The sequence below is a fragment of the Acinonyx jubatus genome, chromosome B3, assembly GCF_027475565.1.
Source record: "Acinonyx jubatus isolate Ajub_Pintada_27869175 chromosome B3, VMU_Ajub_asm_v1.0, whole genome shotgun sequence".
Classification (NCBI taxonomy): Eukaryota; Metazoa; Chordata; class Mammalia; order Carnivora; family Felidae; genus Acinonyx; species Acinonyx jubatus.
This window is the reverse complement of record NC_069386.1, coordinates 115,699,606-115,713,069: the sequence shown is the minus strand read 5'-3', so window position 1 is coordinate 115,713,069 and position 13,464 is coordinate 115,699,606. Positions and strand designations below refer to the sequence as shown.

The 13,464-nt window shown below is 47.4% G+C and overlaps 1 protein-coding gene across 8 annotated transcripts in view; it reads left to right on the top strand.

Annotated features, from left to right (window-relative positions):
* Nucleotides 1-13,464, top strand: part of DPF3 (double PHD fingers 3) — a 303,086-nt gene that overhangs the window by 176,615 nt on the left and 113,007 nt on the right. For all 8 annotated transcript variants that reach the window (XM_053224665.1, XM_015071691.3, XM_053224668.1 and 5 more), the window contains exon 4: nucleotides 8,679-8,806. In XM_053224665.1, coding sequence (XP_053080640.1) covers nucleotides 8,679-8,806 — 128 coding nt within the window. The remainder of the gene's footprint in view (nucleotides 1-8,678; nucleotides 8,807-13,464) is intronic.

Sequence of the window (13,464 nt, the reverse complement as noted above, 5' to 3'; positions counted from 1 at the left end):
CTTCCAGATCCTGGCCTGGCACGTGGGGCTTTTACCATCTTGCCTCTCTTTGATTTTAGGTCGTAGGGGCCTTCGCTATGCCCTACAGCTGTGCTCTGCAGGATAAAAGACACCAAACAGAGATCCCAAGGCCTGGGTTCAAGTCCAGACCCCTCTACCTACTGGCTGTGTGATTTGGGGCAGTTACCTAAGGACTCTGGCCTTCGTTCTTTGTCTGTGAAATGCACACCATGGTGGCTGTTCAGCTCACGTCACAGCACTGTTCTGAGGGTCACGAGGGAGGGTGGGCCTGGAGGGCTTCCACTGCGATGCCATCTGGGCTGCATTGCTGGGTGGGCCGAGGGGGGCTCCACTAACACTGTGTCTGTCTCTAGCCTGTTGCGGGAGTTACTGCCCAGCTCAAAGAGTGTGTGCTGTCTGGCCTGGAATGGGACTGCATTCTGCCTTTGAGCCTTTTAAAAAGCCCCAAGTCTGGTACCTTCTACACTGAGGTACCCAAGCTTGCAAAACTTGCCTCTTATGTCCCAGAACTCTGGCATCCGTTGCCCAGGGCACAGAGGTCAACTTGGAAGGCTTCCTCCCTGCTTTTACTGACACCTGTCATCCCATGGTGTGCTAGGCCAGGCCTGTCTGACTGGCTCTTTTCTCTCCTGCCCATGGCCTAGGCTGGTCTACCTTCTTCTGGAAAGCCATTCCTCTGTGAATTTGCCCTGGTGTGGGTGGCACCATACTTTGGCCGCTCAGAACTAGCCACCTGGCCTCTGCACCTGCACTCTATCCTGGTTCACTGTGTGGGGATGCTCCCTACTCAGGGGTCAGGGGACTGCTCCCAAAATGTCCTGCCCCCTGGATGTATCTAGAAACCGGGATGTAAGTGCCATGAAGACAGGGCTCGTTTGTGCCATTCTCCTGAGCACCAGGATCATTGGCGAGGACCCACGCATATTGCAGTAACTCCCAACTGGTGTCCACACTCTGCCTTTCATCCTTCAGTTATTTTCAAAGTGATCGTCTTAAGATACAGGCATCATCATGCCGCTCTTTGCTCAAAACTTCCAATGGCTTCTGATCACACTCAGAGTGGAAGCCAGCCTCCTCTCAGTGGTCTGCATGGCCCTTCAAGGCCCCTGTAACTCTGAACTGGTCTCCTACTCTGCCTCCTGGCTCACCGTCCTCCAGGCAGATGGGCCCCAGCCTCAGGGCCATTGCACTGATGGCTTGTGTGCCTGGAACATGCTTTCTTAGATATTGGTGTGCCCCCTTTCCCCTCCTCAGGTTTGTGTTTTCCTAGCCACATTTCAGGGTGTAATCACCCTCCTACTTCCTCGGATACTCCAATGTCCCCTCCTTTACTCTGTTTTTCTCCAAAGCACTGGTCACCATCTGTTGTGCTATAGGCCTCACTCATTTGTTTTAGGTAATTGCTCTCTGCACCCTCCCCCCCAACTAGAATATAGTTTCTATGAGGGCAGGACTTTCCCTCTCCTGTTCACAGCTGTGTCCTCAGCCCTTAGAATAGAACCTGGTACACAGTAAGTGTTTAGGAATGATTTGTCCAACAAATGAATAGGGCAGGGCATTTTCCATGTGTTTCTGCTGTGACTTCCAAATCTGCAGGACAGTGCCTGCCCTGGAACTGAAGCAAGGCTGGCATCTCGCCTTTGAGCTCTGTCTCATCTCAACCTCCTCTGTCCTCAGCACTGCTCTGGACTTGGCCTCTTTGCTTCTTTCTCCCTAGGCCCATGCCCAGGCTGGGGGAAACGCTGCCACACCACCTCCAATGGCCTGAGAGTGTCAGAGAGTGAGGGGTTTGCCGGCAGGTGCCGCCACCCTGGAGGTGAAAGGAAGGCACTCACATTGGTTAGCATCATGCCCCTTGGGCAGACGCTCTGCGTCCCTTGTCTCCTTTGGCCCCAGAGCAACACCGGGAAGTGGGCTTTGATCCCCTAGTTTTACAGATGAGATCAAAGCCCAGTGCGTGGTTTAGGGTCCTAGAGCTGAGATTTCACTCCTGAGCAGCCTCTTGCACTCTCTGGTTGTCTGTATGCCCTTGTACTATCTCAGCGCTCCATGTGCCTGGCACCATCCTTCCCCCCTGCCCCCACCAGGCATTGACCTGGTCTGCCAGCCACTGGTGAGCTTCCTTTGGCAGTGCGGACGTTCTTCTGTGTCTCAGGGGTGGGGAAATGCTCATCTGAGGTACTCACCCCTGAGTGGTGTGTACGAGGGCCCATCCTTGCCATGTTGGCTTGGGGGTGAGTGGGTAGGCACACCAGAGAGGGGAGACAGAGGCCATATGTGGAGGCCAGCAGCCCTCCTGTTGTATGGATATCCTGGGATTCTAAAACAGGTGGTAGTGAGGGCCTGCAGGGTGCAGCCTGGGTGATGGGTCCTCAACGTGAACCTCACCCATTTTGAGCTTTATGAATCACAAAACGGAGAGTCAAATGCAGCCAAGAAAATGGCGCCCCTGAGGAATGAGCAGATGGATTCCCGGGAAATCAGGGCTTCGGTGTGCCCCCCACCCCAATCTCTTCTCCTGTGTGGTGAGAGATAACACTATCCACCCCCCATTCTTTCTCCCCATGAGTCAGAGATTCTGATGGGGATGAATGAGATAATGATTCTTAAGCTCCTTGCTTCTCGGTGTAAGTTGATGTATAAATCCAAGGAAATATGATGAGCTTAACTCCTTAAAATAATAAGCACTCAGAAGAGAAAACTGCACATTTGTATTTTTAAAGAAAAACTAGAGGCAGGTAACAACAACAAAAAAAAAATCTGAGCCCTCCTGATGTAGCCGAGGATTGTGTGCCATTGTCTGTGGGGGTTTCTCCCTCCCTTTCGCACCATTACTCTGTCTCCAGGCCCCTGCGTCAGAGAGAGCCCGTGATGGATGGACGGATGGATGTGCCTTGTCGGGGTGTTTCACCACTATTTCCCTTGGGGCAGTCTGTCTGTTGGCAGAGCACAGCCTCCCGGAAGATGGTATCTCGTGCAAACTCGACAGCTAACAGACAGCTCCTCTCTTTGTGTATTTCCCCAAAGAAGAACTGTCTTAATCTGTTTTTTATATGGCATATTTTATTATAATCCATATATGACTTGCAGGTTCCCAGTCCTCCACCCTGAGCCAAAAAATGCATGAGGAGTCAGAGACTCTGTGAGCCTGTGACATCCAGGCGTTTGCATTTTTAAATGGCCTGGGATTTAATTACTCACTGTGCTCCCATGTTGCACTTTCGGGTTCATCTCGCCCGCATCCTGTTAATGAGCTCGGTGGCTCCAACAACCCAGTGGAAGCTTTGCTCTCAGTGTGTTGGGTGGCAGGCTTGGGGCACCTGTGTCAAAAGCCTGTGGCTTTGATTTCCGCCCGAGAGGATGGCTGCCCTGTCCACAGCCCTGGATAGAAGCCACTTCTCTGGCAATTTTTTTTTTTTTGCTTTTATTTGTGCATTTTTCTTTCTTTTCTTTCTTTCTCCTTCCTTCCTTCCTTCCTTCCTTCCTTCCTTCCTTCCTTCCTTTCCTTTTCTTTTCTTTCTTCTTTTTTTTTTTTAAAGACTTCCTGTGCTTCAATCCTTGTTTGTCTAAGAGGTTTTTTTCTTATTTGGAAACCGATTTGCTTCGGTTTGCACAGAAGCTGTCTCTGGTGTGATGGATCGTGCTGGAAGTCACCCAAGGAGTATCTCTGTTCCCAATTAGAAGTGGAGGCAGCGCTGCTTACGGGGGCCCAGGGAGGCGGCTGGCTTGGGTGACAGCTGCTGCCGCTCTGGAGAGAGTAACGATCCGTGGGTTTATATCCTTGTGTATAAAATCAGGCTAATTTAAAGATGAATTATGTGTGGGTTTTGGACCGTTTTCTTTACGTGTTACGTGTGTGATGGCTCTCGTCAGGTTATGTGATCCCCAAATTTGTGCGAGGGTCAAAATGAGTATGCTAATAAAGAATTACTAAGTCCTATCTCTAGATGGAGTGTATTAGGATAAAACAATCAATGAAATCCCTGAGGGCTCAATAGGGAGCATGTCTAGGATGTACGTTGTACAAGAGCTTGGACCTGTTACCTTGTTTTTCCCTTCACTCTGGGACCTCCTGTGGTCAGGAGCCAGGGAATGTACCCTCTGCCAGTTTGTTGGGAGGGCACTGGTTGGCCTGTCATTCTGACCTTGCAGGCCTTACCCAGAGTGCTTTGAAACCGGGGTTTGCCAGTGGTCAGCTAGAACGCTGGCCTGGAATGGTGCTCAGCTGGGTATGAAGAAGGCCGCGTTAAGAGCCATACTTAATGTCCTTCCATGTTTTTGGGAAACAAAATCATAGCCCATGTTCCTTTTAATACTATAAACTATCAACCTGCGTGAATATGGTAGCCACTAACCACACGTAGCTACGAAACCCTTGAAATATGGCTAATCTGAATTGAGATGTGCTGTTAAGTATAAAATTAACACCAGGCTTTGAAGACTCAACGCAAATCAAAGAGTGCAGAAGATTGAATTATTATTTTTTTTTATATTTGTTACACACTGAAATGATAATGTTTTGGATGTAGTGGGTTAGAGAAAATATATTGAAATTAGTTGCACCTGTTGCTTTTTGCTTTCTAAAATGTGGCTGCTGGAAAGCCTAAAATTTTGTAAATAGCTTGCATTTTGTTTCCGTTGGACATTAAAATCAGGATTATTCTAACTTTGATGATAGTTACTTGGAGCATTTATAGGGCCCTTGGACCATCCCACGTTCTTTACATATACGATCGAATTTGGAATGATAAGTTTTGAATAGGAAAACCAAAATCAAAACAAGAATCGATAAGCCTCATTTTCCACTCTGTTTCCACGCTGGGTTTTTTGTGGCTCTTTCAGAGTTTCCTTAGGCAGTGTATTACCTTGTTTAATTTTCACACCAACCCTATGAAGCACTGTGATCATCCTTATTTAACACATAAGGAAACAGAGACTCGGAGGTCTGAGTCATTAGCCTGTGGTCCCTCAGCTAATACAAGGCAGGGCGGGAGCTTGACGACAGGGCCATCTGAATGCAGAACTTCTATGTGCCAATCAAATATTTGGTAATTAGGCAAGGATGATGCCACTAGGTTTCTCCGTGACCCTGGGAAGGGCTCTTTATATTTCTGTGCTACGCTTTCCTCCTGAGGGATTGTCTGCTAAAGGCTATTGGAAGTCCCTTCTGGCTCTTTGCATTTAGGGAGCCCATTTCACTGTTCCCAATTTGGTTCTCTTTTTGCTCTTGGTTCTTTTACCGTGCCCACCTGGTAAATGACCAGAGGACCAAGAGAGTAGACTGAATTATGGAAAAATAGGATGGAGGAGTATTTAGCAGGGGAGGAAGAGGGAGAAGGAGAAGGAGGAAGAGAAGGAAGTTCACAATGGATGGAAAGTTCCGTGTGGGGTCAGTATTGTTGCAGAAGGGGTGAATACCACATGGGAATGTTCATACAGAGCAGAGCCCAGAATCATGACACAGACCTGCCCTCAGCTTCAGCAATGATCTGCCTTTTATTTCGAAATATGAAAACTATGGAGAGAGTTTAGAGATGTAGTGGAAATGCACAAAGGTTTGGAAAAGGGCTCTTCGAGGAAGAACCAAAGAGAGACAAGGTGACGTCAGTACAAGCTAGACTCTGTGAGTGGATTCTGGAGGCAGATTGGGGTCCAGGCTGGGCTTTGCCCCTTAAGAACTATGTGACATTAAACAGGTTCTATACCTCCCTAAGCTGCAGCGTCCTCATCTGTGAAATGGGATAGTAACTGTGCTCACCTCTTGGGTGGGGGTGGGGGTTAAACAATACATAGCAATAACAGTTGCCACAGTTTGAATGTTTACTATGCGCCAAGCACCCTGCATGTACACAAACATATCAACGCCCACTGAGGCTCATCCTGGGCCTGCAGAATGCTAAATAGGATACGTAAAGTGGGGCTCTCTTCATGATCTCCGTGGCCTCTAGGAAAGATCCTTCGGCTGCATTCGTATTCTGCTGTGTGGCTTTCTGTGAAGTTACTTAACTTCTCTGAGCTTCAGGTCACTTGTTTATAAAATGAGATGATTAAAGCAGATCATCTGTAAGGCTTTTTTTTCAGCTCTAAAATGCTGTGCAATTCTGGAAATAGGATTTGTTTGGTGCTGAGGAGGCTAAGGGGGATACTAAAATAGGAACTTCAAATATATATATATATATATATATATATATATATATATATATAATTATGATAAATTCAAAGGATGGTGACCAGCTGTTCTCTTTTCAGCGAGGACAGGACATGGGGCAACATGCTTTCATTGTTTTGTATCAGACGTTTGGAAACCTTGTTTTGACTTGGGAGGAAGAGTAGGCTCTGGAGTTTCACGCCCTGAACTCATTAAAGCAGACAGTGGACTGTTTCTCTGACATTCAACTTTAACATAACTTCCTCACGTAGGCCTTCCCTGACCCCCTGATCGAAAGTAAACCCCCCCCCCCACAGTCTTCTTCCTTCACATTTCCCTCTGTTGTTTCCCCCTATTGCACTTATGACACTTTGTAATTGCGTATTTATTTTGCATGCCGTGTTTAGTGTCTCCTTAGATTGTGAACCACCCAAAAGCCAGGGCCGTCTGCATTTGGTAAACCTCTCGCGGGCCTAGTGGTAACACCGTGGTTCTTTGTAAATATTTGTTGGATGAACAGGGATATGGATGACTTTCAGAGGTGGTTGATTTGGTGGTAGTACTTCTTGATGGAGTACTTCTCCTTTGCTTGCCTTTTTTTTGGTAAGAAAAATCCCAAAGATCTTATCTCTCCAGGAACTCTAGATGCTCTTTCTTCTTCCCACCATTTTCTCCCGGGGGGTTGGTTTCTTCCGTTTTGCTGGGATACTGTAGCGCCTCTTTCTTGTGGACTGGTCAGCCTACATCTGGTTCTGAGGAGATGGAAGGGGGTGGGTGGAGTTCCATCTGAGTCAGAATAAGCCCAGCAGAGGAGGGCTTGATTGTGCTGTTATTTCCATTTCTCCCCCCGATCCACTCTTCATCCTGGGGCACTGACCTTTAGCCTCCTTTATCCTGGGAAACTGACCTTGGTATGCCACATCACTGAGGCTCCCTTGCCTTCTGGCGTCTAATTGAGGTTGGCCAATGGGAGGGCAGAGGAGGAAGACAAGGATGAAAGAGAGAGGTTGGACTTGGTTCTTTTGCCCATGAGCTCACTGAGGCTGCGAGTCACAGATCTGTCCAGATTCTTGCAAAGGCTCTCCCTCTGTCCCTCCATGAATAGCAGTGGTAATGGCTCCCCACTGGGATGCTTCACCCTTCCATGTTGTTCCCTTGCTCCTGCCCACACCTCTGTCAATAGTTCCTACACTAAACTCTCAATTCCCCCTACACCTAGGCCATTTGTTCCCCCTGACTATTTTCTCGGGCACCCATCCCTCATATTCCTGTATTCATCTTACCTGATAACAGGATAGGAGCCAAGCCTCTAATTGCCATGGGGGTATGAGGTACAGAATTAGAGGAGATTGGATGAATGTTTCGTAGCAAATCAAAATATGATCACCTATACCTGAGGTTTCGGTTTTTAATTTAACAAAAACAAAACCAAAAATCTTCCTTTGGGTTAAGAGTTTGGGGGACATCTTGAGAAAGGAATTCAGCTTCTTTCTCTTGGTCTCTTCCACACGTAGGGCTGACTCTGGCCGCCACTGCTCAGCGGGCCCTATGACCTCAAGCCCTAGGTAGCCAATCAAACTGTGACATCTTCAGAAAAAGTGACCTAGTGTGCAGGCACTGCGGCCCCCAGCCATCGATCTGGGGTCTGTTAGGTATCTGTGCTCCCTCTTCTCTTCCCTTGGCTTTAGTGGTCTTTGTATCCCTTGATGAGAACAGCCTCTCTGAGGTTGAAACAGCTTCTTTTTTAAAATTAAAAAAAAATATTTTAAAATTTTATTTTAGAGAGAGCACATGTGGGGGAGAGAAGCAGAGGGAGGGAGGGAGGGAGAGAGAGAGAGAGAGAGAGAGAGAGAGAGAGAGAGAGAGAATCTTAAGCAGGTTCTACACTAAGTCAGTGTGGAGCCTGACTCAGGGCTCAATCCCATGACCCTGGGATCATGACCTGAGCCGAAATCAAGAGTCAGATGCTCAACTGACTGAGCCACCCAGGCGTCCCAGAGTAGCTTCTCGTGGAGCAGCCTGGAGCTGGGCAGGCAGGGTGGCTGAGGGGAGGTCATGGAGTTGCCAGACAAGACTTGGGGTAGAGGGAGAGAACGGTAAGACTCGAGGCTAATGTTGGTGTATTGCTGTAGAGTTTTCAAAGCACTTCAAGGTAAAGCAACATATTTATGTCCCACAAAACAGCCCTGTGGAGTACTGGGCATTGTTGCCCTCACTCTCTAGATGCACCTTGCCCATAGTCACTGTCCATCTGGAACCATTTCTGTGCTGCCTCTGCTGTCTGTGCGGGTATCGGCAGGGTTGGAATCTGTCTCTGGGACTGTGAACAGGAGATGAAAAAGCCAGACCCAACTCCGGTGTTCCTGTTCCACCCAGAGGAGAGAGCGCAGGCTGTCTCTAGCCCTACCCAGAGCTTCTGGTTCCTGCGTGCCCTCAGGGCCACCCGCTGTCCCTCCTGTCCCTCCTGCTTCTAATGACCTGACCCTGCTTCTCTGTCCTTACTTTTCAGAAGTGGAGCTGCCCCTGAAAAAGGATGGCTTCACCTCAGAAAGCACCACACTGGAAGCCTTGCTCCGTGGTGAGGGTGTTGAGAAGAAGGTGGATGCCAGAGAAGAGGAGAGCATTCAGGAAATACAGGTATTTCCGTGCCCGCTGTGGAGAGTGTGTCCAGAGCGTCACTATCATGCTTCCAGAGAACTCTGGCACCGGCTGGGGGTCCTCCTCCTAAACTGCCCCATGGCATTGCTGCTGGGAGACTCGCAAATTCTTTTCTAATTTAACCTGTCCCCCATCCCCCAGAAGAAGTCATTATTCCTCTCCCTTCGTGTCTACTCAAAATATATTTTTTGCTTGCTGTGTGCCAGGCGCCGTGCTGGGTCCTGGGGACACGATGGTGAACCAGATAGAGGGAGTCCTCGCCCCTGGGGAGCAAACAGTCCATATAGTTCAGTCTTGAAACCCAGGGGTTGTCTACACCAGCTTGTTCTGAGTGAGCCCTTGCCCTCTGCTGACACTTGCTCACACCCTGTACTCAGCTCTAGTCCACAGCACCCTCTCCTCCTTCAAGGCCAGTGTAGGAGTCAACCTTCAGGCAGGGCTGGTGGGTCCTGTCCCTCCCTGTTTGTTCAGCACCCTCTGTTCCCAGCACTATGGGGCTCTTCCTACTCAAGATTTTAATGGTACACTCTCACCATTTCTCATTTATCTGCCTTGAATCTCTGGTCTTGAATACAACGGTTGGCACAGAATATTGTAGTAATATTAATTAATATAAATATTAAACAATAGCATTAATAATGAAATATAACTCAATTATTAAAATCAAATTACATTTATATTAAATGTATATTCTATTATACTTTATATTTTATGTGACACATATTATATATCATATTACATATTTATTAATTGTATATCTAATTTAATGTTTAGTATTTGCATATTAATTCATTGAAGTTATAATTAAAGCAATAACAGTTAAAGTTTTGGTTTGCTTCCTAAGTACCAGCAAGTCAGGGCGTTCCACTGAGTCAGGGAGCATGCTGTTGTGTTCACCGTTGTCCCCTTGGGGACTTGCACGTGCCCGGCAGTCGAATCTCAATAAAGATGTAGAACGAAGCAGTGAATTGGCCTCCTTCTCTGCCATCCCGTGTTCAGATGAATGGTCAGGTCTTCTCCATGTCACAACGTGGCTTCTATTGGCTGCCTCCTCTCCTTCTGAGAGTTACAGCCCTAGTAAAAATCCTTAATAGCTGTAACCTCCATGCATCTAATGCCCCTTGGAGTCGTCTGTCACACCCAACCGTCAGTTCATTGGGAATCCTGTGAGCTGTGCCCACAACCCAAATCCAGAGCACAGACTCTTCTTAACAGGTCCCTCTGCTACTGCCCTGGTTCCGGCTGCTGTCATCTCTGGTCTGAAGGGCTCCAATTATTTTCTATTAAAAATATTTTTTTAATGTTTATTTATTTTTGAGTGTGAGCAGGGAGGGGCAGAGAGAGAGAGAGAAAGAGAGGGAGACACAGAATCTGAAGCAGGCTCCAGGCTCTGAGCTGTCAGCACAGAGCCCGATGCGGGGCTTGAACTCATGACCCGTGAGATCATGACCTGAACCCAAGTTGGACGCTCAACCGACCGAGCCACCTGGGTGCCCCTGCAATTGCTTTCTGAGTGACGCCCTTGCTAGTGGCTGAGGGGGAACCCTTTAATACCTAAGTTGGATCCTGTTGTTACTGGGCCTGCAAACTTGCACAGGCTCCTGTTGTCCCAGAATAAAAAGTCAAGGCCCCTTACCTCTCCGACTCCGTTGCTTCGCCTTTTCCTTGCTCACTCTGCTGCAGGCACCCTGGTGTCTTTTTGCTCCTTCTAGAACACACCAGGCACTCTTTTGCCTCGGGGTTTTTGCTCGGCCCATTTCCTCTGCCTGCAGAGTCCTCTCCCCAGACCTCAGCTGGGCCCTCACCCTCCCCTTCTTCACTTTGTGCTCCTGTCTCTTCTCTATGAAGTTTACCCCAATCACTGTGTGTGCTACCACATCCTGTGTCCTCCCTGCCCCCCAGCGCCCCCGATTCCCTTACTCTGCTTTCTTTTGCTTCTTCTTTTTTCCTTCCCATAGCTTTGATCGCTATCTAACATACTTTGTAATTTGCTGATTTGTTATGTATTGTTTATTTTCTGTTTTCTTCCAATAGAATGTAAACTCAAGGGTGGGATTCTTTGTCTGTCTTGTTCACTAATATATCTGAAGCATGCAAACGGTGCCTAGCACGTAGTAGGTACACGATAAATAATCTCTTGAACGGATGTGCAAGTGAACAGATTCCTGGGAGTCACCCCATCCCCCGTCCTTCCCCTCTCTAACATGTCCTACTTTGCTAGCTGATCTTTCATGCCGAAAGAAAGCTCAGCTTGTGCCAATCCCTTGTTTAAAAAACTTAGCTGAAACACTTGTTTCCTACTAGGTCAGTCCAAAATGATGCGTCTGATCTTCTTGGGGCTCCTCTCTCTGCTCCTAACCTAGTTTTCAGGCTTATTTCCCCTCACTCCTGAGCTCCTCTCTTTTTCAGTCTTCTTCCCTCTGTGCCTGTGGTCATGCTGTATCCTTTATGTGGTGAATTTTTTCTTCTACTCTATGTGTACAAATTCCACCCATCAGTTAGGCTCAGCCCCAATACCACCTACCTCATGAAGCCTTTCTCGATCGCCCCACAGCCAGAGGGATCTCTTCTTGTCACTGACATTTAGGGTGCCTAGTCCTTTCTTGTTTGTTTTTTTTCCCTATTCATGTATTCCCCTCTTTCCCCCAGATTTTGGACTTTCAGGTCTTTGAAGTTAAGGTCTGTCACATCTGTATTGTGCAGCTAGCATTAATTTCACAGAATCAGTGGAAGGGACAGAGCCATTGCCCAGAAGCCCTGATGCTCTAGTGATAGGTAGTCTCACCCTTTCAAGCTGGTTCGGGTTCTTCTCAGGCAGCCTTGGGCCAGTATATGGGTCATCACTGTGGAATTATCATCATCACTAACATCTCCTATGTAAATGGAATGTCTGATATGTGCAGAGGTGGGCTGCCATTTACTGTGCTAGAAGCCAAAACCAGGACCATGAGCCAAATGAGTTTACACGTTCTTATTGGCTTTGGTTAGTAAAATAAGGCACATATGTAGTATATAGACTGTATTTGTTCCATTTTTTAAATTCATTCATTCCACCAAAGTTTATCGAGTGCCTCCTCTAAGCAGGCACTGTGCTAGGTTCTGGGGAGACAGAGAAGCCAAGAGAGACCAGTCCCATCTGTTCACCTTTATATTCTAGTATGATATATAGACAGAAAACACATAAACAAAGGCAATAATTGTGTTTCAGGATAAATGACCATGAAAAGAACAGAGTCTGAAGATTCAATATGAGAGGAGGGACAGATTCTAGGTAGTGTCCTATGGGAGATAAGAGATTTAACCTCAGTCCTAAGGGATGGGGAGGAGCAAGTGAAGTGAGGCTGTGGGGAGGAGCTTTCTGGGTAGAGGAACGGTGTGTGTGAAGGCCTCGAGATGGGTCTGAGCTTGTAGTTTTGAAAGAACAGACAGAAGATGCAGAACTCATAGAACTCAATAACAACAACAACAACAAAACCCCCAAACAATTCAATTACAAAATGGTCAGAGGACCTGAACAGATATTTTGCCAAAGAAGACATAGAGATGGCCAACTGAATGGATAAAGAAGATGTGGTATATATACACAATGGAATACTACTCTGCTCTGAAAAAGAATGAAATCTTACCATTTGTGACAACACGGATGGACCTTGAGGACATTGTGCTAAGTGAAATAAATCAGAGAAAGACAAATACCACACGATTTCCCTTATATGTGGAATCTAAAAAACAGAACAAACAAAACTGAACCAGACTTATAGATACAGAGAACAGATTGGTGGTTGCCAGAGAATGTCAGATCATGATGTTGTTCACCTGAAACTGATGTAATACTGTAGGTCAAGAAATAAAAAGAAAAACGGGAAAAAAAAATTCGACAGAAGGCCTGTGTGGCTTAGAGGACCGTGCCGGTGGGGGGAAGGGCCTAGAATGGAGTAGGAGGGGCCGGCAGGGTCAAACCACTCTGGCTTCTCAGGACATGATTTCATGGGAGTGAAAAAGGAAGCCATTTTAACCAGGGGAGCGAATATGTGTTTCTTCAAGATCCCTCTGGCTACTGCCTGGAAAGGAGACTGGACACGGGGCCGGTGGGGGGGAGAGAAATCAGTTAGGAGGCTTTGCAGTGTTCCAGGCCAGAGATAATGGAGTCTTTAAAAGGCATTCCTTCTTCTTTTTTAAACACAACCACAAACCATTGTTATCATCACCGTAAAGACTGTTTAGAGTAACAGGGAGAAAAGTTATTTTAAAATGTGTTTATTTTCCAGATAATGTCCTTGGACAGAGAATGCAAGTATGTTAGTGGGGGATCAGCTGCATCTAAGTTGGATCCCGGCCCTTGACTCCTCTGCACAGGACGCCCCCTCTGCTTCCTGAGCCCTGAATGCGAGCTTTGTTTGTTAGGGACTCCTGGCTCCTCCCTAGTTATGCAGAGAGGCTTCTGGGTGTCAGGGCCACATTGCAGGAAATGCAAACACACTGGGGTGGCTGCTGTCACATCTGAAGCCTGGGGCACAGCATAGGGGTTCTCAAGACACAGAGAGACCAATGGGAAGAGGGAGGGAGAAGTCATTTTACTTCCGGACATCGAGGCCAGGCGGCACTCCTGGAGACTAACTCAGCAGCCTTCAACCAGT